General features: G+C 42.4%; 1 protein-coding gene across 1 annotated transcript; it reads left to right on the top strand.

Moving 5' to 3' along the window:
- The first annotated feature begins 169 nt into the window (after window positions 1-169).
- On the top strand, window positions 170-27,845 carry dop1b (DOP1 leucine zipper like protein B). The gene is given in 41 exon segments (XM_061691320.1): window positions 170-372; window positions 918-1,011; window positions 1,100-1,179; window positions 3,701-3,879; window positions 5,805-5,986; window positions 6,068-6,238; window positions 6,722-6,911; window positions 7,005-7,103; window positions 7,627-7,750; window positions 7,876-7,985; window positions 10,078-10,189; window positions 10,263-10,383; window positions 11,428-11,547; window positions 11,721-11,826; window positions 11,905-12,141; window positions 12,726-13,027; window positions 13,821-14,206; window positions 15,002-15,273; window positions 15,355-15,507; window positions 15,603-15,694; window positions 16,915-17,105; window positions 17,796-18,001; window positions 18,003-19,342; window positions 20,214-20,313; window positions 20,418-20,606; window positions 20,956-21,078; window positions 21,151-21,285; window positions 21,366-21,421; window positions 22,227-22,331; window positions 22,430-22,496; window positions 22,583-22,742; window positions 23,043-23,125; window positions 23,268-23,377; window positions 23,475-23,624; window positions 23,822-23,883; window positions 23,967-24,095; window positions 24,875-25,011; window positions 25,083-25,138; window positions 25,216-25,359; window positions 26,690-26,822; window positions 26,895-27,845. Coding segments are annotated over 38 exon segments (6,849 nt in total). The 5' UTR covers window positions 170-372; window positions 918-1,011; window positions 1,100-1,179; window positions 3,701-3,741; the 3' UTR covers window positions 27,153-27,845.
- The last annotated feature ends 129 nt before the right edge of the window (window positions 27,846-27,974 follow it).

The following is a 27,974-nucleotide window of genomic DNA, read 5'->3' as shown; positions in this document are numbered from 1 at the left end:
ATCCTACTAAATTGCTGGAGTCCGTCTGTAATATTGGATGTGTTTTTGTTTCGGGATCGTTTTAATGGCGTTTTAAGCTAATCTACGGTTAGACAGCTCCTCACTCCACCCCGTAGTGATACGGGTATGGAACAGTCCGCTCGTCCACTGTTTATCAGCAGCAGTTGAAGGATACCGCCCAGTTCTGACTGTGGTGATCGGAACACTTCGTTTTGATGCACTCCTCTACTCAAAGAACTAAGTAACATCTCCCACCTCTCTGTTTAAAGAAACGTTTTTTTTTAATTTTATTTTTATTTTTTTTTATAATTACGCCTTCCTGCTCGGCTTCATCGAAACGACTGAGCTTGCGCTCATCTCGCCTTTAATTCGGTGAGTCATTGTTTTGATGCACCTGATATACACGGCTAGTTTAGCTTAGCTCACCTCGCATTCACACACAAATGCAATGTTTTCCCCATGCTAGCTAAACCTTAGTTCCACTGTAATATATGCTATTCTCTGAGGGGAGTGGCGTCCCCCCCCCCCCCCCCCCCCCTTTAATCCACATTGCAGTAACATAATAAGACTCTTCAACTAGGGATGCTGTCATCAGGCCAAATGCTGCCTCATCATATTGAATGCTGTGGTCAGGTGTGGTGGGAATATAGTGTCAGTCAGGTGAGGCCGTCCGCCGCAGTAGTGGTCGTCGGTTGTGTCCACGCAGAAACACGAAGCGAGTTTAAGATTTTGGATAGTCTGCAGCATTGTTGACCAGGTCTAAAATTGGGTCCTTGGGTGTACCTGGAAGCAGAACATGCAAACTGGAGGCCGAGATTTGACCCAGAACCTCAGATGTGGATGTGCTAACCACTCGTACAGTGTCCTGCCCTTTATTATAAAATCAATTCATTTTCTATAGTCCTTCTTCTCCTTAGGGTTGCGAGTGAGCTGGAGCCTATCCCAGCTGACTTTTGGGTGAGAGGTGGGAGACAGTGGGTACACCCTGGAGTGGTCGCCAGCTAATCGCAGGTCACTTACAGACAAACAAACATTCACATCTTTGGTCAATTTAGAGTCTGTAATGAAGCTAAGATGCATTTTTTTTTTTGTATTGTAGAGTAACTGGAGAAAACCTGGAGAACATGCAAACTCCACACAGGAAAGCCGCAGCAGACATTTCAACCCTGAACCTCAGAGGTCAATGTACTAACCACTCGGCTACCACGCTGTCCTTTATTGTATCATCCATATCCATATCTCTCCATTTTCTGTAGTGCGTATTCTCATTAGGGTTGTGGGATAGCTGGAGTGTATCTCAGCTGACTTTGGGTGAGAGGCAGGGTACAACAACCTGGACTGGTCGACAGGCAACATATTGACAAGCAACAATCATTCAAACCTATGAACAATTTGTTTTTTTTGGGGGGGGGGGGGTGTCAATTACTCTCGGATTTCGCTATTCATGTCAAGTTTGACAATTGACATTCTTGTAAGTCATTGCATTAATTCTCAAGCATCACCCAATTTTTTTTTATGCTATTCTATTCTATTTCTATTTAATATTTTTTGCCCCTGATGCTATCATCCACGCTCCAACAATGAAACCCTCACTTCATTGGTTTCTGTCTTTGCTCGTGCTGTTTTGTTACTCTCTATCTATCGAAGTTTTCATGTAACTCGATTATGGTATTTTTCGGCTCGCATGAAATTTCCAGACATGGTCTCCTAAAAAAAAAAGTTCCACCATTGTAAACAAAACCATAAAAGTATTTGTAAGGGGGGAGTGACACTAATGATTTTAACTTCGTTTGGATGAATTTAAGTGACACTTTTAAATATTATTTCTCTACTTTGATGTGCTTTGAACTGTGGAGAAAATATGGAGCAAAAAATACCACAGGCGGAAAGAATGCCGAAACAAGAAAATATTTGAAAAGTTTTGCAATGAGGGCAGCACGGAAGCCTAGTGGTTGGCACGGCTGTATCGCAGTGCAGTCATCTTTTGCTATATTGCTGTAAATTTATTGCGGCTTTACTGCATTGCAGATTATTTTTTATTGTACTTATAATGTGTATTATTCGCATACCGTGGGATTTTGCATTGACTGTTTTTCCGCTAAAGACTCTCATAGCAATAAGTGTGAGCCAGGAAGATAGAGTGCGTAAAAGACAGAATGTTCCAAGTCTGGGATCATTTCACACTTGATGAAAAAAGCTGTAACGTGCCTATTGCAAAGTTCAACTGTCTTAAGTTACACAACTGCACATCTACAGTAAACATCGTTGGCTAATTTAATATAATGTACCACTGCTAGTTAGAACAAATTGTAATTTCCCCCCACAGGTGGTTAGGATCAAGGGAAAATAGACACAGCCGCTGGTGCACTTTCAATTACTTTATTGAACAAATGGTAACAAAATATAGTAAACACAAGCACATTCTTTGACGACCTGCTGATGGCTTCCACTGACGCCATTGTAGTTCGCGGCCTGCCAACTCCACATTCTCATTTGTTGACTTCTACATCACTCAGCAGACCAGCTCCATCTTTTAAAGGCGCACACACGTTTGACGTTTTTTGCACTATAGTTGAGAACATAAGGACGGTGCCCCCAATTGGACAAAAATAATGCTTGCATCTCACCTGCATATATTTTGCTTCTATAGCTTTAAGCGTTTGAAGCTTTAAAATACGTATAAATAATAAAATAACTAGGGTAGCGGGTATGCTGGAGCCTATCCCAGATACCTGCAGGCAGGAGGCGGGGTACACCCTGAACTGGTTGCCAGCCACTCGCAGGGCACATAGACGCAAACAACCATTCACACTCGCATTCATACCTATGGAAAATTTAGAGTCTTCAATTAACCTCCCGTGCATGTTTTTGGGATCTGGGAGGAAATCGGAGTACCCGGAGAAAACCAACGCAGGCACGGGGTGATCATGCAAACTCCACACAGGCGAGGCCGGATTTGAACCCTCAGAACTGTGAACTGTATGCTAACCAGTCGTCCACCGGTGCCGCCCTCATTAGTGTCTTTTTATTACATTTTCCACTTACTGTACTCAGATTTATTTAGAAAATACTAAATAAAGAACACTATTGGGTTTGATATTACATTAGATTAGCCAGTTTTCCTATCTGGGTTCTTTTCATCGTCTGCGGGCCATCCTGGAATTATGAGAAACAAACAATCAAACTAATGTTTAGCATCCTGTATTATGAGCATTTGTGGTTTAAATGTTTCAGGGATTTTCACAACAGATCTTCTGAGGTTTTAGAATTGTATGGTGGGGTGGGTAAGGTGCTGTCCGGGTCCGCAGTCAGGCCACGGCTCGCTGCACCGTCCAAAAGAATGTTGGCGTGATTTGTTTGTGTGGCATAACAAGCGGCATTGAATGTTCCAGGCATCTGTGAACAAAAATTCCACCATGTCTGAGGGGATGAGGGGAAGCGGCATGTCCTCCTCGTGCAAAGCTCATCTCTGCTAAGCCACAGAGTCCCGATGCACCCCCTCACCAACCCTTTCCTCTCTAATCTTACACACACACACACACACACTCTCACTCACTCACATGTGCTGCATAATTCGATTTACCAGAAACAAGCCCCAGAGGGATGAAAGCTTTTCAGAGAGATGACACGAGAAGTTGATTTCCATCCACGCCTATTGCCTCATAAAAGAACATGTTGTTTGGCTTTTCTGTTTTCGCAGACACGTTGTGAGAACATGCTGCCGCCCGACTGACGTGCGACATGGATCCTGAGGAAGTCGAACTGCAGAACGACTACCGCTACCGTAACTATGCGGCGGTGATCGAGAAGGCGCTGCGAAACTTTGAATCGTCGAGCGAATGGGCGGATCTAATCTCCTCCTTGGGCAAGCTTAACAAGGTAATAGCAGGACTCGTGTTGGGCTACCTGATTGAGAAGGATAGGTATTATAGTAGACAGTATATATTGTGGGCAGCACGGTGGATTAATGGTTAATGGTTAAGAGTTCTGTAGGTTTGGGCTGTGAATCTCTGCTACAGCATTCCTGTGTGGAGTCTGCATGTTCTCCCCGTGCTTGAGTTTTCTCTGGGTAGTCTGGCTCTCTCCCACGTTGCAAAAACACTCGTTAGGTTCATTGAAGACTAAATCATCGGTTCTTTAGAACTTTACGCACCAAGGACAAGGGGTGGGGGATATATCGAATATACTCGATATATCGAATATACTTGATATGTCGCGGGTTGTTGCACGTGAGATGTATAAAATGGCTATATTGCGATTATTGAGTATGAATCCTCACGTAATGTTTTCTGCTTTTCACTCTGCCAGTGCACCTTTCACAGTAAGCAGCACAGTCCCCCGCCCATCCAGAAAACTCCTGTGCGTGTTTCTGTGTCACCTTAAAGTGGCACTAAGCAGGCCCAACAAATGGCATGTAAATTAGACACGCCACAGAGAAGAGTAATGTTAATGTAAATAAATAACGAATCATAAAGGCCAGCTCTCAGACGCTCTGGGCGTGTCAGATGGATGCGTCAAAAGGAATCAAACATACTGAATGGGTCATAGCTTATACGGTGTAAAATCACGTTAGGAGGCGCAACTTCAAAATTGAATGGTTATCGTGGACTATAATCGTAAAAATAAGCACACAAGTCAACTAACCCTCGTTGTCGGTGACATAATGTCACAGCCGAACACGGTACCTGATGACAGCGGGACGATAGGAGGAAGCCCAAGTAGTGAGACAGTCGGCACTGCCCCATTCACTAGTATCAAGTTACCCACGTCTCGGTTAATGTTTACAAAACTATCCGTTGTAAAATGCGCATTGCAGAGTCGGCTGGTGGTGTTGATGTTCAGCTCGCGGTCTGCGTGACTTTAAAAAGTCAATCCTTTTTTTATTTCCTCATTTTCTGGGAGTTTAAGAAAACATCACCGAGCTGTTCTGTAAATTGAGGCATTTAGCGAAGACACGTTTTTGGGGTGTAGCGAACATTAGCTTGTTAACTGCTCACTGGAGAGGTAAATGGTCCTTGTTATGGAAGCTAAGCACAGCTAACTCACAACTGAGCAGCATAGCCAAAAGAAACAAAGTCACTTTGTCCTCATATAGTGGGGGAGAGAACTCGTGCTAGAAAGTCTACGCCCCAGCTAATGTGATGTCACGGGGCTGTGCTTTAGCCCGGCCCATAAAATCAAGAAACCCCAAACGATGAAAAAGATGCTTAAGCTATATCTCAACAATTCAGCACCATATTGTTATGTCTTTGCATATGTTTTCAACACCTCAAACATAGTTAATGTCTTTAGAAACAAAACACGGATGTCTGCTTAGCCCCTCTTTAAAACTACTATTTCATTTTTATGTTCAAAATCCAGCTGTAGTCTCTGCTTGATTGATTATAGTTCTCTCATCATATGAATCAAAGGGTTAACCTTAACATTTATATAGTGATTTACAGTATAAATCAGAACATAGTCTATCGTGTGTCGCGATATAGCCTAAAAATATCGAGATATTGGTTTTGCGCCATATTGTGTAGTCCTACCAAGTACCACCCAAAATAATAATTTGCTGTTATTTAAGTATCACCGTCATGACCAACATTACAGTAGTAGTAGTGTGTGTGTGTGTGTTATATAGGCATGCCAATGATGACCAAATTGGCAGGTACGTAGTTGTCATGAATCTGATGGTGATTTTGTGTATATGGTTCACTTGTGCGCAGGGTAAGAACATTTCTACGCATTTATTAGTGAATGAGGTCCAATGTTTTCAGCCGGAGCACAGTTTTTGCTTATTTCCTTTTACTCCCCGTCAGGCCCTGCAGAGTAACCTTCGCTACTCCCTCCTGCCCAAGAGGCTCATCATCGGCAAGCGTCTGGCCCAGTGCCTGCACCCGGCCTTACCCAGCGGGGTGCACCTCAAGGCTCTGGAGACCTACGAGGTCATCTTCAAAATTATCGGGACAAAATGGCTGGCCAAGGATTTGTTCATTTACAGGTAAAAAAAAAAAATGAAGGGAGAGCTAAGCTGAAGTGCTGTGTGTATTTTGCTATGACGCATTTGTTTCTGCATTTTTAGCTCAGGCTTGTTCCCGCTGTTAGGCCATGCAGCCATGGCAGTGAAGCCTGTCTTGCTCACACTGTACGAGCGTTACTATTTACCACTGCAGAGGGCTTTACTTCCCAGTCTTCAGGCCTTCATAACAGGACTACTGCCAGGCCTGGAGGAGGGTCTGGATATCAACGACAGGTATGCTAGGCAATGGTCCTATGTAGGGCTGGGCGATATGGCCGTAAAATAAAATATCCAATTTTTATTTAAAAAAATCTAATTTCCGATGTTAGTTGATTTTTATTTGTATTTATTTATTTGTTCTTTTCTCTTCCGCCTCGCTCGAATGAAACTCAAATGACATGAAACGTAACTTTTTTTCTGGGGGGTTTTTCTTCATGGAATTTGTTTTATTTCCACTAAAATTAGATATTCACATTACTTCTACTGATACGAAATTATATTTTAGAAAATTCCAGCGTTATTTTTTCCGTTCATTAACTTGGATCAACTTCCACAGGAGGAGAAGGAATAATGTTTTTCTTTACAGATAATATAAATGTTCTTATAAAAATAGTAATTTTGTAAAAATTTGTGTTCAGTGTGATTGACTTCCCCCAGCCTCCTTCCTTGTCATACGGAAAACAGTCTGTTTTGACCTGTGTGTCTTTCTGTGTCCAGGACCGATGCCTTGCTGCTTAAGTTGTCTCTGCTGGTGGGTCAGCAGGTGTTCTATGGAGCCCTGTGGGGATGTATACTCGTCAGTCCCGTAGTGCGACTGCCCGCCACAAACTTTATTGTCGCACACTTTGACCGCACTTTGCCCCTGCAACAGCAGAAACAGATGCTCGGCTATGACCATCGCGTGGCGGTGAGCACATTCATCTTCTAGGATATTAATTCATTCAGCCCCAATGGAGTTCGCTGTTTTTTACTGAACTCCTCTTCGACTGTCTTTGTGCAGATGAAGTCTGTGTGTCTTTCCCTGCAAGACACAAATGTGCTGGTGCAGAGAAACATGCTGGAAATCCTGCTCTTCTTTTTCCCTTTGGCCACATCCCTGGTAATTAAACTCTAAACCATAACTTCCACAGTATAATTTTTTTAATTACCATGTTTTAGAGGAGACATGCATTTTTTCACAATTGAAAACTCAGTTGTTTTAACATGTGTGTGGCATATTTTCTTTAAAATACCAAGGATCAAGAATGATAGTACACTTTACACACTTGCTAAAATTCGCCAGTTTTTACATGCTGGCCTTGTTTCATGCAAGCTAACGACCCCATATAGTGCTGAGCTAATGGTGACTTTCGGTACCATGATGACTGGGGTGCAGCCTGAGCCTTAAGTCTGATTTAGCTCCTTTAATGTTTGGATCTATGGACCATTCATGTCTTGGTTACCTTATTTTGCTACATTTAGGTCAATAGAATGGAGTGCAGTTGTACGCCATTCCAAACTACAAACGCAACATTAAACAAGCAAATCTGTATGAACCGAGCCGGTACTGTACAATGGAAAGGCGGCATAATTGTGCTTGGCAGGTGTTTATTTTCTCCTGTCTTTTTCTGTTGTTTGTTTAGGACCCAGCGGAGGCCAGCATCGTAATGAGCATTGATGACATAACCACAGTGGTTTCCGCTGCTTCACTTACAGTACTCCGCAGAGACATGTCCCTCAACAGGCGTCTCTATGCATGGCTCCTAGGTAACTGGTGATAAGGATGCATTAAGTGATGACTCTCTTACTACCTTCATGGTAGTGTTAGTTCAATTTCTGGTTTTCTCACTTTGCTGTACTGTTTGTTTTTATGTGCTTCTTTTTTCCCCCAGGCACAGACATTAAAGGAGAAATGGTTGCTCCGCATCCAACCATGTCTTCTTCAGCAGAGGAACATATGTTGTTTTACTTTAACACATACTCCAAGGATCTTATTGTGCAGGTACCTGACACGTGTTGAGATACAAATATATACAGGTGCATCTAAATACATTGGAGTATTGTGGAAAAGCTGTCATCTTCATGCCTTCATAAGTCAATATTGCATGCAAGTAATGACTGCTTATAAATGAACATTTTCAGAAGGCCAATTCCTACTGAGGTTCTAAAGGAATAATAATTTTTCTTGCTTTTTTGGTGTGATAATGTAATTTCTTGGGATGGTGAATTTGTTTTGTTCTTAATCTGTAAACTATAATGATGAAAGTTAACCAAAACAAAAAAATAAATTATCATTTCACTCAGTAAATCTATATGATTTTCACTTTTTAAATTGAAATACGGCACTTAAATAAATTGTTTTCCACAAAATTGTAATTTAGTGAGATGTAGAAAAAATTACTACGAACACAATCTGTTCCATTTCGCTGGTTGATCAAATTGCTTTTCCTCAACAGTTTTTTTTCAATAAAAAATAAGGTAACATGAATTAATTAGTTCCAGGCTATCACCACCACTTTTTAAAATAACCATAACATTATTAACTGTACATGCAAAGTTTTAAAGTACATTCCTAACAGTAACAAAGAAGTTCACCACCATGTAGTAAAACTAAATAAAACCAGAATAAAATAAAACTACTAATCCTTTGAAGGCACTGGACAGACATCCAATTAAGATGTGTAACAGGAAAGTGCGTGTGCAGAGCAATGCTGTCACCTTGTGGGATTTTATAGGTATTACTACAGTCTTGTATGTAGTAACGAGCGACATTTAGCCCATTACGTTCACTCAAATAACATTTTGAACAGCTATTGTTTTAAGTGGTACTCTTGGGAAATATTTGAATTTCTTTAATTCCATTTTATATTTTTGTCTTTCACATTTATGCGCTATTTAGAAAGTATATAAATCAGAAGTTGCTAAACTGTTACGACTAGAGTAGTTTTTTTTTTTCCCACTAAATGCTTATTTAATTCTTTGGAGGACGACTTTTACATCTCGTCATTCTCAAGCGGGAGTCGGCAACCATTTTCTTCTCAAGGAGTGTGCTTTGTGCCATTATGAACTTTTAAGTTTTACAGCTTGAAAACCAAATGTTGACAGGGGGCGAGCGGGCGTGGTTGATTGTTGTTTTTCTGGGCACAGTACACGTCAGCCAAAATAGCACTCAGGAATCACTCAACCAGTCCCTCTCTCGAGGCGCTTTTTCATGTAACTGTGACGGCAAGTAGAACATGCGTACTTTTACATCATGTCAGCCTCCCTGCACTTGCTACGCCTGTGTGCACGCCATTCCGTGTTGCCGCCCCCTCAGTACAGGCACCATCACCCCAGGTCCTAAAGCAGCGTGCCAGTGTTTATGCCGAGGAGTGCCACCCGTGGCATGCGTGCCAAAGGTTGCTGACCCCTCTTCCAAAGTAACAGAGATTTTTGTTTTTGGCTACTCTGTGCATGTAATGTATTTACTTTTATTACTTTATCTGCTTGTATCACAAAAAAAGCAAAGCAGTCTGCTGATGAGATCTGCTGATGTCTTGCATGACACTGGATTGAACTGATAATTTTGATTGCCTTTTGAGACCTATTTTTCCCCAAAGATTTTGGTATAACTCTAAATTATACCACTTCTGGGGTGTTCTCCTTTGGAGTTGGTGACTGTTACATAAAAACACCTACTTAAGTGGTAACTACTGTCATGTCTGTACACAAATGATGGTGTGATAACCATATTGCTTAAATTAAGATGAAATACGGATGAGATGAATACGAAAAAACAGATTGCCAAGGTAACAAAATTAACTAGGTAATAAAATGAAAACTATGGATGACCATGGACTTGGTATTTATTTGGTAGTATGTCTTGATTGCATACATGTCATGTCAATCACTGCAATGATCTTCCAGGGCCACAAAAACTAAGCAACATTTACACCATTGGGGGAAAAAAAAAAAAGACTTGAACACTTGAAAAATAAACAAGAAGCAATGGAATACTACACGTTGGTCACATGTGCTGTGTTTGCACAGTGTTTTATCTCATGTTTGTTTCTCACATGTTACTTCTTTCCCATCTGGCGGGTCTGTGGCTTCAGGGTCTGATTAACATCCTCAAACAGAAGGATGTCGAGAGCAAACCGGAGAATGTGATTGGCTACCTCAGGCCTTTTCGCATCATTATCAGCCTGCTGGATAAACCGGAGTTGGGTAAGTCCGGCACACGAGGACATGAAAATTCTTCACTTGGTTTTATGAGTACTACTCTGGCATCTGTGTCCAGGGCCAATGGTCTTGAGCAGTGTACTGTTGGAGGTGGTCCGAGCCTTTTACAGCTACTGTCGAGAGATGCTGGGTGAAGATGCCATCACCAGTTCAAAGCTCTCCGGCAACCAGTTAGCCAGGTTAGGGATGCGCAGACAGATAACCATCAATGGCTTTCCCAAATCAACTCAATACAAAGTTACCTGTTAAATGTATGGTGACCAAAGGACCTTGTCCACATCGAGGGCTTTAATATGAGTTATGACTCAATTGATTGGGTTTGTTGCACGTTGATTTTTATCTTTGTCAGGAGTGAAAACCAAGTTTTAGGGTGAAAAATAAATCCATATGGTGACTATTTAATGCATTCATAGGCAAGTTAAGCAACAGTTGAAGATTTTTGTCATTGTGTCAACATATAAGGGCATAATGACAAAATGTTAATAGATCTGGAAAGCCCATATTAACTGCTTTAAGACAACATATGGCGTTTGTTCTGCTTTTTTTATTTATTTATTTATTTATTTATTTTTTATTTCTTTCTTCCTCTTCTCATGAATTAAAATTGACTTTTAGGGCTCCCAACAGGGCGAGTTGCCCTATGAAAAGTTATGACTGTTTGGTGTTTTACCATTATGTGAGTTTAAAAAAAAGTTGATTTTTCTCATATACAAGCATTAAAAACAAGTTTTTTTTTTGTCATTGTGTCAACAGAAGAGGGCATAGTTACAAAAAAATATAATACTGTACATGTATGGAAAGCCCACAAAGTGCTATAATACGAGGTTTGGGGTTTGTATCATTTTGATTTTTGATTTATTTATTTTAACTTGTAATGACTGAAATTTAACTTTTAGGGCTCCCCATGAAGGCCCGTTCAAAAGTGAGGATGACAAAAGTACATGGTTACTCGTGTTTTTGCATTAAAGTGTGTGTTAAACGAGAGGAAAAAATATTTTTGGTCATTGGGTCAACATATGATGGCATAATTACAAAATGTTGACATATCTGCAAAAACAGATGGCTTTAGTCTCATTTAATTTTTGGTCATTCTGACAACAAATGAAGGCTTAATGACATAATACCTAGATCTGGAAAGCCCAGATGTAAATTTAATATGAGGTGCTGTATGACTCAATGGGTTTTGCCGCGCATTGATTTTTGACCTTGTTGAATTTTAACAGCATGATAAAAGAAAACAAGAACGGAGCAGAGATCATAAAGACGATGAATATGCTTGTGAGCTCCATGGACACTGAGTACCTGTGGGATTACATGACTCAATGCTTCTGCACGTCTCTCAGGTGAGACAGTGTTTCATGACCACACATCATCACATTGAATTAGCACCCCAAGGCAGAGTCACAATCATGTTTACGTGCAAAATTGCCAATTCCATATGCAATGTGAAGTCTCACTCCATGTTGTACTGTTGGTGGGATTATAATTTTGTCTTTTTTATTTTTTTATTTTATAGTGACAACAACGATCCACCAACGCCTCAGCAAGACAACAGCTGTCCTGCTCCCTCTGTCACAGAAATGTCCAATCTTATTATTTTTTTGCTTGATGTTCTTCCTCTGGTAAATAATCTCTAGTTGTTAATCGGAACATGAACTGTACGCAAACAGTAGTTTCCTAATCCCTGTGTTCTTTCACAGGAGCTCCATGCTGATATCCAGTCCCACTTCCTTCCCGAAATGCTTGGCACAATGTTGCGGACCCTGCGCGGCCACATGGACTCTGTTCGCTTGGAGGATGTCACACAGGGCCTACGGGCATGCTTCAAGGTGCTGAGTAAGATCCAGATGCCTGTGGCATTCATGGATTTTGAAGCCGGAGCCCACACAGAGGAGACGGTGGTCGAGGCGCAAGAGGAGGATGAAACAAATACTCAGGTATAGGTTTGATCATTAGGGCAATGTTTCCCAACCTTTATTCATGCCGAGGCACGCCACCAGACAAAAATGTCACAATAAATATATATACTGGAATAATGATGATTTCGTCTCACTTTACTCACAAATTGACTTGGCTTGTTTAATTAACAAAGTTGATACACTCGCAGGAAGCCATGACTTATTCTGTTATATGAATGGCAACATGCGGCAACACCTTCTGCTAATCTAGTGGAAGAATAGTTAATTCTTCTGCTTGACACGCTACGTTGCTGGCATAGAAAGATGAGCTGTGACTGTGCCTAAATTAAAAAGTTTCATAAAATCATGGGGACAAAAACAAACCAAAAAAAAGGTTTCAATGTGGCACAGTGTTGTTGTCGTGCCACACCAGCTCAATAGGTTGGCAATGAATAGGCTGGTCGACGGCGCATTGCACTGTGCTATAAAAAGACATTGTGCCACAGCACAGTGGGTAGGAATCACTGCATTGTACTTTCTACAATATTTCTTCTATTGGTAAAACATATTTTTTGTAGTGATTTATTCGGCTGTCTCGCGGTGTAAATTCTGCTTCTTTCTAGGATGTAGAGAAGAGAGGCGAGAGAGGTGACGGTGTTGGTGAAGGTAATGGTCACCATGGAGATGACGAGCTGAACAGAGCTGCAAATGAGGCAGAGCCTGCAGATGGAGGCTACCCGACACTCCGATCAGAGGACAGCGGGCTGGGCGTCAGTGCCTCGCCGTCAGAGCAGCATCTTCTACCCGCTGTGGGCTCCAGGGCCAATGGAACGTGCAAAAATAGTCCTGGAGTGTGGAGAAGGGGCGGCAGTGTCGACGCCACAGCACAATGCCTGCAGGACATCCTGGCTTTCATAGCAACAAGGTAAACTACCCATTTTCTGACAACAGACCACACACTGATTAAAATACATATTTATTTTTTTTTAATGTAAAAAAACAATAAATGAGGCCATGATAATTTAAAAACTTCATCCGTCCATTTTCTATAGAGCTTGTTCTCACTTAACTCAGCTTACTTTTGGCAAGAGGCGGTGTCCAATATGGACTTGTCGAGGGGCACACATTAAGACAACCGACCAGTCGGTCACAATCACATTCACAAATATGGACAATTTAGAGTCTTCTTGAACCAAACATGCATGTTTTTGGACTGCGGGAGGATGCTGGGGTACTCCGAGGAAAAACTCATGCAAGCACGGCATGGCATATGGAGTTTTTGTTTTGTGGTGCTCAAGCATTGTCGTTATCAGAATCAGAATCATCTTTATTTGCCAAGTATGTCCAAAACACACAAGGAATTTGTCTCCGGTAGTTGGAGCCGCTCTAGTACAACAGACAGTCAATTTACAGAGCACTTTGGAGACATAAAGACATTGACAAAAAACAATTGTGCAAAAAGATGCAGATCATAATAACTTTACTTTCTGAAAGCTTATTGCACTTTTATCAGGACTCCCCCCCCAAAAATTTAATACTCATTGGACAATATGCAGACTGGCATTCGAGTGTCAAAAAGTGTTTGGTGACGTGCTGCTTTTTAAAAGCTTGCGATGATTATCAGCAATAGATAGATGGATTTCATCCTAAAAGTAAGACCTGTATTGTTTATCTCATTTGAATTAATTGAAACAAATCCTTTCTCTCCTATGTTTTAGACACCTGCTGGTACAGGTGGAGGATGTTGAAGCACAGGAAGAAAGGCCCAAGGCTGACGTTATGACTGGCCATGCGGATCATAAGACTTTATTACGAAGCAAAGTTGGATTGGAAATTAAAGACAAACTGACAGAATTCTTCACCCCTAACAAGCTAAAGCATCAGTCCGCATCTGAGGCCCAACAAGCAGAGAAGAAAAAAGAGCCCAGCAGTTGCATGGACTGGGCTGCTGGTTACAGGCCACGAGGCAGGGCTGAGATCTCCGAGGTGTGTCGGCAGGCCTTCGCTGCCACCTGCCAACTGCTCCTGGAGTCTACCACCTTCCCTGTTTACCTAAGTGAAGAGGAGGCCTTGACTCTCCACACAGACATGTTTGGCCAAGCAGGTCAGTCACTTGCTTTCCTCTACTTCCTCCACTTAGCTTTCACCCACAGATGTACAGCGGAACCTTCAAAGTTGAAAGCCTTGAAACTTGTGAAATATGCTTTAAAGGAGACATATCATGCTTATTGTTACTGAATTCACCCCCCAGGTGTCTTAATAACGTCTGTGACATGCTTTCCTTAGAATACATTGTTAAAACAATTATGAGTTAACACACAATATTTCTTGTCTTGCTGAAATCAACCCATTTTAGCCAGAATCACATTAAGATTTCAACACTTATTCTGTAGGAGGAAAATATGCATTTTCAGCATTCAAGGTCCTGTATTTTACCAAACCAACTTTTTCCAGTATTGGTGCACGCATTCCTGAGTTTCATATGATTTTCTGCCAAGAGGCCTGAAATCTCTCTCTCTCTCTCTCTCTCTCTCTCTCTCTCTCTCTCTCTCTCTCTCCCTCCCTCCCATCCCTGAAGTAGATGGTGTGGCCCATTTTGTCACCTGGTGTGTCATCCACTTAAGACAAATAAACGTCTCCCTTTCCCCAATTATGAAAAACGTGTACTATGAGACTCAACCAATGACATTAACGAGGTCATTTAAAGGTTGTTGCTAACAACAACACGTACCGAAGCACATAAACCGTTTCTCAGAAGAATTCAAGGTTGAAGTCTGCAGTGTGAATGGTTGCTTTTCAGCTCACCCGCAATCCTAAGGAGGACAAGCGCTATAGAAAATGGATGGATGGTGCATCACTGGCATGTTCGACTGTGATCAGATGTGTTTATCCTTCACAGGAGATGACGGGGAGAGCTTGCCCATGTGGCTGAGGTGTTTGATGACATTGTGCTGCATGTCAAGGGACTACAAAATCCAACATACTGCAGTGGCCTCTCTCCTGGAGCTCATCAACCACTCCCAGTCCTTAGCGCTGGTCATCCAGGACAAGAAGAGGCGCTACCAGACGTCCGACTCTAACCCCCTGAGTGGGCAGCTGCAGATGATCACCGTGCCCCCCATTTATCCCACTTTGCTTTGCGCCATAGAAGAGGGCACTGACTTTTACCAGGTTGAGGGAAACGTTTGTGCTACCCTAACAATCTTAAAATGTACGGTACTGAAGATATTTTAATTGTGTGTTGTGATACAGAGGGTTACCCTGATACTTTGGAGCCAGCTGGACACGGAGCGTCGAGAGCAACACATTGCCTGCGTGGAGCTCTTTTACCGCCTTCACTGTTTGGCTCCATCAGCAACCATCTGCGAAGACATTATCTGCCAGGCGCTGTCGCACAAGGAGAAGGTGAAAATACCTGTTGAGCTGCTACTTTATGCTTATGATGACATAGGCAAATTATACAAAAAATAAACACTGATTCTTGCAATTGTGTGGCCCAGGCTGTTCGGCTTGAAGCCCTACACCGCTTCTCGATCCTCTGGCACCTGACCCGTGAGATCCAGTCGAACAGGAATTGCCGCTCCTTTGACAGGTTACCGTATTTGGACACAATTACAACAAATACATCCTTCACAAGGCTTGAAATAAGTGGATTTGCAAGTCAAAATTAGCTATTTTGTGCCTCACAAAAACACATTAGAAACGCAAAACTGCGAATCACAGATTTGTAAGTTTATCCGCTGAGCATGAGCCGGGCATGGCATAAATGAGCCATGCGTGGCGAGCGGGAGCAGGCTGGAGAAACTCTGTGCTTGCCGGATAGCCCGCCGCCGGCTCGCAGAGTGGCCACCTCAGTCGCTGGGCCAAAGTCAGGCAAGAAGTGGCCAACAACAACGCGGCGGGGTCGGTAGGGATAACCTAGTTGTAGTGTCGTATTGTCAACGTATAATCAAAAATATTTTACATCTCTGTGATGTTGAATTTTAATTTTATACTTCTAAGCATTAGTCATCCTGTCTCAAGTGTTGGTACCTGGTGCACCTGTTGTAACTTTGGACTCTAAAAGATTTACACGTATGTCCCTCTTCATGTATAATTATCAGTCAACCAGACCCAGATGTCCTAATTCTGGAGTCGACGGTACACTGTTAGTGTTTATTGCAGTTCAGATTTTTTATTAGTTGCTTGTTCTCTATGCCAAAACATTGTTGTTAAGAAATAAAAACAACAATTATTTGTGAAAATGTAAGCTTTTATTTGGTTCTTTTTCCATAGATTAATCACAGTGACCTAAAGCAAAGAAGGGGTTTACTTTGACTATGACCTGGCCTAAAGGTCTGGCAGGTGGTCTCTGCCCAGCCCTGGACCCCACAAAACCCCTGATTTACCCCTCTCTCCCTTGCTGTGGGATTAAACTGTAAAAAATATTACTCCTCAAAATTCGAAAGTCGCATCTGAAATGAAGTCATAGATTAGCAAAACTGCTCCATTGACGGCTTTAGAAGTCAAATATCCATGCTTAACTGGGAAGGCTGGCAGTGAATGAGTTAAAGAGCCTTGATTCAGCCATCTATTTTCTGTACCGCTTGTCCTCATTTTAGTTGTGGGTGAGCTGCAGCCTATCTGCTGATTTGTTACACCCCTAATTGGTATTATACTGTTTGATATTTGTACTGTATTACTGTAGACTAGTGATGAAAGCACCTTACATGCAAATTCGGGTTACATTCCCGCCGTAGCAATGGACCTTCTCCGTAAACCGTATTATTTTCAATTAGTCTTTAATTACAAATGTGGTTCTTTCTCCTTCAGGTCACTGTGTGTTGTGGTGGAGAATCTAAGATGCACGGACAGCTCAATAAGTGCAGCAGCACAGTGCTGGTTGGTGCGAGCTCTGTCCCTCAACGACGTGATCCGGATCCTGGAGCCCATCCTGCTCTTGCTGCTTCACCCGTCCACTCAGCGTTGCTCCATTCAAGCCATCAAACAAAATGTCACTGCTGGTTAGTTTGTGTTTCGTTTTTTTTTTTTTTTTTTTTTAGCAGGCCATTTTTTCTCATGTTATGAAGTGAACCCGAGCGTATTCATGGTTTGCAATTCACCTATTCTAGTTTTTCATGTGGTACCTCGACTCAGCTATTCACTGACAAACACACCTGTTTGTGGTTTTGTGCTTTTCTGATGCCACAGGATGGGTCAAAGCCCTGACTAATAGGAAAGTAGTAATTGGTGTCAAGTAAGTTGAGTATTCCTCCGCCAATTGGTGTTTTGCTACTCACAAATTCACCAAATTTTCTTTTGGGGGGGGGGGGTATTCCCTGTGATTTGCTGAAAAACTCACCTATTCGATGTTTCTGTGTTCCTCCTCTGTCAAATATAGAAGTCGTACTGTTTAGCACTATTTTTGTGTAATTGAAAAATAATGCCGCCTAGCACTATCTTCCTCTTGACAGGGCTTTGGCCCATGCACACCCATACTTCCAGGACATATTTTCACAATCAGATCATCTATTAGGCCATTTATTTTTTAGGGTAATATGGTAAGATTAGTGTGAAATGATAGTTGTGGCACATTTGCATGTGTTATATATATTGTTGAAACTGTTAATATAGGCAATTATACAAAAATATTTGGGGGTCGCTTCAATCACTTGAATAAACGGGTTTGCTATGTTTTTTCTTCTCTTTTAAAGGCAACCTCAAGGTTCTAAACAACAGAAGTCGGTGGTCTACAAAAGCAACGGATGCCATGGCTACTGAGACCAACGCTTTGAATCCCCAGAACGTCATAGACCGGGAATCTCTGTGGCTACAATTAGACAGCGGTTCCGAGTTGTCCAGTCTAGGCGCCGCTTTGGTGGCATCCAGGAGCGAGAGCGAGGAGACAGTGGAGGAGGACAGGAGAGGAGGATGAAAAGGAGGCTGTCAAAAGCGAGAACACGGAATCGGCCGATACCAGCGGTGCCCAAGTGTCCACTGAGAATTCGGGCTCTGGCACCGATGAGGGAGGAATGGTCAATGGCCTGCGGAGGGTGGAGTCCCAGCGCACGCAGGCGTCCGATTCGCTGTCAAGCGAGGATGACGAGGATCTGGAGTTGGAGGCCATGGCCAGATCTCGTTTGTTAAAACAGGAACGTGAGAAAAAAGAGGCCATTGGTTCACTGTTCCATCATGTGCTTCTCTATCACGTAGCGGGCGGTTGGTGCCATCTGCTCCAAGGCTTGGCGCTGCTCGATAGCCTGCTGAGGAGCAGCGCTGAGTGCCCTCTAGTGGAGGCGTTCTCCTCCACTTCTCTGGACACTAGTTCTGCCGCACACCTAAACCTTGTTTCAAACCTCTTGCAGCGCCACCAGCAAGCTCAGGATGGCATGAGCTTCTACGGCGGTTTGCTTTCCCCTTCGTCCTTCCCCTCCGTGCCCCCTTCTCTCCTCATCGAGCTGCTAATGAACTTGTGCCTGCGATTTCTCTGCTCTCATTACTCGTCCTGGCAGAACCTTGGGCCTCTCGACTTGCAGGGCAATAGAGATGTTCAGGTGAAGAGTGTGGAAGTGTTGACGCGTATGGTGAACCAGCTCACTTGCATGGCACAAAGACATGAGGGCAGCCTTGATCACATTCACAAACTCCTCGCTGGATGTAAAGTGCAGCAATATGCTTTACTTACACTTTCAGCTTCTATGTATATAAGCCAAAGGGATACGGACAAGCGAACATCCAAGGGTCTTGAGCTGCTGGATGAAGATGGTGGACTATCGGAAGAGAGTCTCGTGAACATCGGGAAGGGAGAAGGACAGGAGCAATATCCCTTACAGATGGAATTGCTTCAACTCCTCCAGGCCCTCATAGTCTTGGAGTACCACGTGTGGCCCAGTGGGACTCTCTCTGGGACTGGATCCGGCGGGACTTCCGGTCAGCCCGCAGAATCTCCGACTGGCAGTAACCCCCTCACACGGGGGTGGCAAACAGCCGTTCTGTTTCAGCAGTCCATCAAGGCAGCCCAGTATGTCCAGAGCCACCCCATCACCGCCCAGGGCATGTTTGTTTCCGCCGCTGCCAGGGCTCTGCAGCCGCAATACGGCTACACCATGCACCCACACTGGGTGGCACTGCTATGCTCCTCTCTGCCATACTTGGGCCGCTCTTTGGGCCTCATTGTGGCTCCACTCATGAATCAGATTTGCAGGAACTTGGATGAACTGGTGAAGCTTTATGAGCATGATGGAGGAAGGACAAATCAGAGGTAAATCCGGCACAATTGTTCGCTCAGGTTCACACACCTGACCTCACCCATACAGCCATTCTAGTTCACGGTGTTGCCCCGTATAACTACGTGCTAAATAAATATCATTAGAAGCTACAAAAAAGGGATCTACTGTATATCTCTAACATTTCTCCCTATTACCAATGATCTTGTTTTCTGTATGAGGTCAAATATACAGTGAGTCGAACCTCCAAAGTCAAACACAAACTGTTCCATGATGCTGTTTGACTTCCAAGTTGGTCTAATTTAGAAACAAAGAAATAATGTAAAGTGAATTGACAAATTCTAGGCTCAAACTCAGGCACCATGGTGTGCTAGTGATTGGCACATCTGCCTCACAGTTCTGAGCTTCTGGGTTCTGAGCTTCTGTCGGCTCCCGCTTCCTATATGGAGTTTGCAGGTTCTCAACACAACAAATTTATTTATTTGAAATCAGAAGTCATGCAAAATAGTTGAATTTCATTTAACAATTTTTCAATTTATTTTCAAAATGGGCTTGTTAACCGAAATGCTTGCACTAAACGTTTTTAAAACTAAAGACCAATGTGCAATTTTGGTACAGAATTTAGCAGGAGAAACATGGAGTTGACGCACAGGATTTGCTTTGGTGGGTCACACAAAATGATGTGGTGGGCCAAATCTACCCCGTGTATTTTATAAAGTCGCAGAGTTGAAGGCTCGTGAACTTTGCTAAAGTCAGCCTACATTATGATGATTGTTTGAACTGTATGTTTTCTTTAATTTTCTGGGCATATTATTACAAACTGTACTCCTACTGCAGGGCTGTTAGATTTCGGAGGTTCCACTGTATTCATTTGATTTGATAGATTTGTGTTTCTGCTTTGTTCAGTGTAACTGGCAGGCGGGAGAACATTGCACCAGACTACCCTCTGACCCTTCTAGAAGGCCTGACCACCATTGCACACTACTGTCTACTGGACAACAAGCGGGTGAGTCTCACACATACTGTATATACAGTATACAGACAATGTACTGTTTACAGGACCTCGTATTAACACACATTTTTTATTTTTATTTTTGTCTGTCTCGTCAGACCTTGGTAGCCTGCGACTCTGTTGACATCCGTAACGGACGCAGCGCTGTGCTGGAGGCGCTGCCGCACATGCTCAGTAGCATGGCGTTGCTATGGGGCGTGGTTAGGAAGGAAGAGTTCCACAAGCGGCCGCCTGACTCTGCAACAAGCAGCAAGCACAGTTCTTCTGTCTTGTTTAAAAGCACCAAGGTATGTTGTTGCTTCACACCTAAATACAGCTATTCGTGGGAGATGGCATTACCATACCATACCATTATAATTGCCATTCAATTCTACCTGTGTCACACTATTGCCACCCTCTAACAAAGGTGTGCACTCCAGGGGGGACAGCACTGTATTTCTAATGTGTGGCTCATAAGCCAGTGTGTTTTATGTGGTAAACAGTCTCAGATTTGTTTTTTTAATTTAGTGGCTGCAGCTTATATACCAATGTGCTTAATCGACCAAATGTAATTGTATATTTAACACAGTCGCACAGGTTAAAAGCAGTAGCAAATTTCATTCATTATCCATTCATTATTGCCATGTGCTCGCTTAGATTCTACGGCAGCGGATATTACAGTTCCTGCTCCCTCTGACTGGCCAATATGGGATTCCGCTGATGGCTTCGCTGGGAGCTGCATGGCGCAGCAGGAAGAGTAAAAGGAGTCACACAAACAATGTAAGAAAGCAATGTTTTCCAAGAGACAGTCACGTGTAAGAATTGGATTAAGAGCGTCTGTTTCTTCTTTAGGTTTTACCTGTGGTCAGTGAGTCTCATCTAACCATTGTAGAGCTGGTGAAATCCTTGAACACCTTGCACACCGACACAATCCTACAGTTGGTCAAGGAAGTGGTGAAAAAGCCACACCAGCTCAAAGCAGATCAGGTACCAAAAAACAACTAGTACTCAGGATTTGCGTTATTGCCCACCTTTTTGTAAAAAACTTTCTGCTGTCTCTGAATTAGAAGTCAACCCTGGTGGACATCCCCATGTTGCAGTTCATTTATGCTTATATTAAAAGGTAAGAAGCATAAGACACATCTGGATCTTCAGATTCACCCTCAAACCTGACCACAATTCGCTCTGGTTGAAGTCGATGTTTTTGGGGCAGCGATTCTTTCTCATCCAAAAGCCGAGTATGTTACCATGACGACCAGTGGCGGCACTAGAACATGCAATGAAACGAGCCTTGTCAGTATTGCAAACCTTTTGCGTTTAGATGCTCACAAGCTGAAGTCTTAATTATCCATCCATCCATCCATTTTCTGAGCCGCTTCTCCTCACTAGGGTCGCGGGCGTGCTGGAGCCTATCCCAGCTAACATCGGGCAGGAGGCGGGGTACACCCTGAACTGGTTGCCAGCCAGTCGCAGGGCACATACAAACAAACAATCATTCGCACTCACATTGACACCTACGGGCAATTTAGTCTTCAATTCATGCATGTTTTTGGGATGTGGGAGGAAACCGGAGTGCCCGGAGAAAACCCACGCAGGCACGGGGAGAACATGCAAACTCCACATAGGCGGGGCCGGGGATTGAACCCCGCTCCTCAGAACTGAGGCTAACCAGTCGTCCACCGTGCCGCCAAGTCTTAATTAATTAAATTAATTAATTTTGTTAATTACAATAAAATCATTTATAAATGATCTAATAAAATTTTTTTAAAATTATTTGAACTTTTTTTTCTTTTGACCTCAACTTCGAATGACTTGTCCCATCTGCCACTTTTACAAAACAAATGTGGGCTTTGAATACAAATGTTTGCCTACCCCTGCACTGTAAGGTGTTTTTGTAAATGCTTACCCCATCTTCTTAAAATATGTAGCGTTACAGCACAAGCCCTGCAGGAGAACATCGCCCCTCTCCTCAGTCTGCTACGGGAGTCTGTCCAACTGAACCTGGCTCCCCCTGGTCACTTCTTATTGCTGGGGTCAGTTTGTGCACAGATATTTAATATTTAGTTTGCAATCAATATATTTAAGTTTGATTAAATTTGTCATATGCTTCAATGGCAAATGTCACTTGCAGCATTCTCAATGAAGTTATCAATAGACTCCCCAATTTGGACAATAAGAAGGATACTCGAGATCTGCAGGTATAAAGACCACTCTTGTTTAAGCACTTGATAGACAAACGAGGAAAAACTATGGATGCTGTTGATAATGGCGGCGATTGGTGCAGGAGGTAACTCAGCGTATCCTGGAGGCCGTTGGTGGAATCGCGGGTTCGTCTCTCGAGCAAACCAGTTGGCTGAGCCGCAGCCTTGAGGTCAAAGTTCAGCCGCAGGTGCGCCCCGAAATGGACGAGCCTGATGACGCGGATATGGACGGCGATCACTGTGGTAACTATTGATTTGTCTGCCTGCTAGGCTATCAGCAAATTGAATTCAAAATAGCTTTAAATGAACAGTTATTGCGTTGATAACAAATACTATAGTTTTTTTTTTTTTTTTGTCGAAGGCTTGGAGATTTTTGTGCTGTTTATACCTTAATGGCTGCACTACTCATCAGAAATTTGGCTCTTACTTATTAGAGTGTGAAGACCTTTTTCTGCACTTTTTAAAAAAAAAATATAGATCTGCCTTAAATTCATAAGTTGTTTTTGCGCGTGAAAAGGAGCTAATTGTTCTTCCTCTCAGCAGAGTCGATTGCTCAAGCCAGCGCCATGGTTTCATCCTCAGCTCCCTCCGTTTACAGCGTGCAGGCCCTTGTGCTCCTAGCTGAGGTATCTTTTATACCATACCATACTGTGTGTGTGTGTGTGTGTGTATGTATATACTGTATATAAGTGGCTTAGAGAAGCGGAGGTCCACTGGCAAATATTTTTTTGTAAGTATTCATAATAACACATTTATCTCACTGTGTAGATCTTGGCACCACTTCTTGACATGGTGTACCGCAGTGACGAGAAGGAGAAAGCGGTGCCTCTCATTTCTCGTCTCATGTACTACGTTTTTCCCTACTTGAAGAATCACAGGTAACTATTGTTTTTTTACCACCATCACCATACAGTAAAAGCACTTCAGGATTAATGAGACTAGTCTCGTCAACTAGTAAAGTTGTCCTCTTTGTAGTGCGTACAACATGCCCAGCTTTGATGCAGGAGCCCAGCTGTTGAGCAGCCTGAGTGGTTATGCCTACACCAAGAGAGCCTGGAGGAAAGAGGTCTTTGAGCTCTTCATGGATCCCCTTTTCTTCACAATGGATGCCTCCTGTGCACCCAGGTTAGTATCATTATATTATTGATATAGTATTTTGGTGCTTTATACACACAGAGGTTGCGAATGTAAAGTGGAAGGTAAAAATTCAGGTTTTTTAATTAACCTTTCATTAGTCATCTTTACTGTTTGTTTAATATTATTCTACATAGATGATGCGCAATCATTTTCTAATGAACCTTTGTGTTTTGTGTTCTCTCCAGTTGGAAAGCCATAATTGACCACTTGCTGACTCATGAGAAGACCATGTTTAAAGACCTCATGAGTGAGTACATGCGCCTTGATGACATAGTAGATGCCGGAGGAGGGACAATTGTATGAATGTCACGTTTGATATTTACTTTTTAGGCATGCAGAGTGGCTCCCTGAAGCTGTTTGCCAATGTCGACCAGAAACCCATGCTCTGGAAGCGGCAGGCATTTGCAATGTTCAGTGGAGAACTCGATCAGTATCATCTCTATCTACCCCTCATCCAAGGTGTGACATCGTTTCTCAATATTATGCACAGGGGTGAAAATATGTAATCCTCTGCTGTATTTATTAGTTTGCTCAATTACAAAAGAGAGTGAGTCTCCAATTTTCATAGTTTTTAATGATTATGGTATTAGACTATATCGTTTGAAAAACACAACCCCAAAACAACATTCACAGGCACGTTTTTTTTTAATTCTCTGCGAAGTACGACTAATATTACTGCCGTACTGAGAAGTCACGAGAGGAGCTGAGTCTCCAGTAAAGTGTTATCGTATGCCTGTCTTTTACTGCCCCCAGGTGGCCTAGGTGCAAAGAGCAGTACAATTTGCATTGAAGGATAAATTGTAACAAAACCTGTTTAATATGTCGTTTTGGTAAAGTATAATGCTATAGAGTTCTAGTTTTGTCATTAAAAACACATTACAAACATTTTTTTGTTGTTTTTGGGAGGCTGGAACAGAATAATGGAATTTCCATTTATTTCAATGGGGAAAGATGAGATCACTGTTTTGTATTGAGGCACCACTGTACTAGCTTGTGTTTTGCTCAGGGATCATATACTTATTTCATAAGCACAACAGTTTACAACTATAATTTTGTGATTTTTCTTATTTATTTATTTTTTACACTGACTCATTTTCCTTCTCTTAATAAAATCAGCATTCAACCATAACAATTAGAGACTTAAATTCTTTGGAAGTGAGCAGACTTAAAAATGTTCCCCACACTGCTTTTACATTTCCAAATGTTGTGTAGTGACGATAACAAAATTGTTCCACCAGAGCGTCTCACAGAGGCTTTACGAATGAATCCCAGCACCGCTGTTTCCGCTCAGATATTCCTGATGTTCCGTGTCCTCCTGCTGCGGATTTCATCCCAGCACCTGACATCTCTTTGGCCCATCATGGTCACAGAGCTTGTAAGGATTTTTAAGATTTTCAAACATGGCCCACGCAGTATATTTATTGTAATAACTGTTTGTTTTTTCAGATTCGCATATTTGCACGTCTTGAGAAAGCTCTGCTGGTAGATAAAGATGTCTCAAAGTGAGCTCTTTATTTTGATTTCTGAATCCTGACCATGTCATTTTAAATAACTGTTATCCCTCCTTGTGTGCTCCCAGGATGGCCAAAGTCGTCCGCGGAGCCCTCGACAGAAACGCTCCTGTGACTTTCTCCCAGCCGGAGTTGGACATGTACCTGTCAGCTTGCAAGTTTCTGGACACATCCTTGGCCTTCCCCCCAGAGAGGATACCACTCTTTCAGATGTAAGCAGTCTCCTTTGGCAAAAGGGATGTCATCATTTGAAGCTGTGGTGCCACATTGGTTGTTCGGGCAATGGCTTAGCTTTTGTCAGTGGTCCGGCTCCCTGAGGTTAAAAGTTCGAGATTCAATTCAGGGGTGCACACAGGTGGTGGACAGGTGCGCATGCACACTGAAATTTTAAAAAACACCAGATTTACTGCCCATTTGCGCATGCACACTGAAATTTTAAAAAACACCAGATTTACTGCCCATTTGCGTAACAAGCATTTATTTATGTATTTATATTTTTGGGGAGGGGGGAGTAGAGTTGCAGACACGTTCAAATAGAAAAAAATCTTTTGAATGAATGTATGTACTGAATGGAATCACTTCATAAACTGATAAATTTTTTTCAGTTCAGTTGAGCTCATCCTCAATTATGCGCCACATGAGAAACTCCACCACAAACCGTGCAACTCGGGGGCCGGCAACAGTGGCTGAGTAAGGAGGAGAGTCCGGGTGTTGCTACACAGTGGCTACGGCGGTCTGTCAAAATATGTATTTTAGGGCTGGGTGATAAAACGAGAAGATATTGATTGTGAAATAACTTTTCCTCGATGGAGATACAGTCAGGTCCATAAATATTGGGACAGCGACACGATTCTCTTTGCCTTATTAGTAAAGGAGAAAAATAGTTTTGCGTGGTTATGAACCAAACGGGACACATGAATGGAACTGAAACAGTCGCCAAGAGCGGTTTGGACGGTTTTCATAATTTGTTCCGCCCCTAGTTTGTATGTACAGTATGCCTCTGACTTTTTAAGGGACCAAAAGTAAATCTGGAACGCATAGACATCACCAGACACTGGTTTTAATCCCTGATGATGCTCTGCCAAGCCTTTACTGCAACAGTCTTCAGTTCGTGCTTGTTCTTGAGGCATTTTCCCTAGTTTTTTTCTTCAGTAAGTGAAATGCATACTCAATCGAATTCAGGTCAGGTGATTGACTTGGGCATTGCATAACATTACACTTCTTTGCCTTAAAATTTAGAAGTTTTTTTGTTGTTGTTTTAAATGGGTGAATTTCCACCTGTTTTAAAGAACTTTCTTAATATTTCCTGGCATCCTTACGATTCCATTAGGAAAATCACCGTACAAGAAGAGCTAGAGTTGCCTCCGAACGGCAAGGGGTGATTATAATGAAATCAAATATCACTTTTAATCAAGCGCAAGAGATTACAGTAATTCTTAATACAGGCAAATGTACTTTTATGAGTTCAAACACGTATGTAAATAAAAGACAAAAAACATTTATAAAAAGAAAATAATAAAAGACACCACATTCTGTGTTCAGGTATCGCTGGGCATTTGTTCCAGAAGTAGACATGAACCACTACAGCGGTCCAGAGAGTGCACTGATTGAGGGCGAACAGGAGTGCAAGCCCCACGTTGTCCGAATTCTGGAGGGAATACAGCAACGTTACGGGGTAAAATCAGATATTAATAGCTGTATGTTGATACCCAAGCAGTTAACGCAATTTTGTGCACTTATTTCGCAGGCTCTCAACGGGCTGAGTGAGGAATCTGCTACGGAGCAACTGGAATTCCCCCTACTCACCCAGTGTTCCTTGTCCTCCATCACCCACTTGTTGCCTTTCCTTTTTACCCTGTGCTGTTCCTTCCAGGGGCCGCCCACCCACAGTCACCCAACGCCCCCGGCTCAGGTTGTAGACTACCCCGCAGCCAGCACGGACGCAGTGTTGGACCGACTTGAGCGCATCGTTGAGGAAGAGTTCTTGGACGACATGGAGAATTGAATGGAAGAGAACTCTGCAAATGGGCACAGCCCATTTTCGTTAACTGCTACATATGAAACATGCGTTGCAATTTATTTTAAATGTTTTAACAGATCTGCATATAAATACACTGTAATACACTGAATCTGTATTTAAAAAGCAGAGGGGCTGTGCGGTAAGATGTTTGCAAGGTGCCGTTTTGGGATTATAGTATATTCTGTCAGTTTGTCACAAATGACCATCTGTTGAATGTTGTCCTCGACAGTTTAAAGAAAAGTACCCACCATGAAAGATGGAAGTTTTGCAGATTTGCATAGGTGTGTTTTTGCCACACACACCTCAAATTGTGGTGTTGGAGTGCGCACACCTTAAGAATAGTTCATATCTTTGTACTTGAATGCAAATAACGAGATACACCAGTTTCCTTGACTAAACTTTTGTGTTCTGATGTCTGACCATGAGAATGTTCTGTTTTGTCTTGAGTAATCTATTCTTGATTGTTATTGAACATCACAGCCCCCCTAGTTTTTATGTTGTTTACATGCCATTTTGGGTATTAAGGGAAATGTGATTTAATTGTTCCAAGATAGCTTTTTACAAATTCCTGCTATCTTTTACCTCTGTCTATGTTGAAATGTCTACGTAAATTATTTCAGTGTTGAAAGGACCATGTCAAAGTTGAAATAAAAAATGCTAATAAATGAAGTGGTTACATTGTGTTGTTTTACCGCCCTTTTTGTTTTTTTATTCAGCATTTCGTGGAATTGAAACTGACCGGAAGTGACGTAGGAAGACCTAACAAAGTTCAAAATTAAGAAAAAAAACTTGGCTGTAATATTGTAA

This window comes from Phycodurus eques, chromosome 12 (assembly GCF_024500275.1).
Source record: "Phycodurus eques isolate BA_2022a chromosome 12, UOR_Pequ_1.1, whole genome shotgun sequence".
Lineage (NCBI taxonomy): Eukaryota > Metazoa > Chordata > Actinopteri > Syngnathiformes > Syngnathidae > Phycodurus > Phycodurus eques.
Note: the sequence above shows the minus strand (reverse complement) of the source record. Positions and strands in the feature narration are given on the sequence as shown.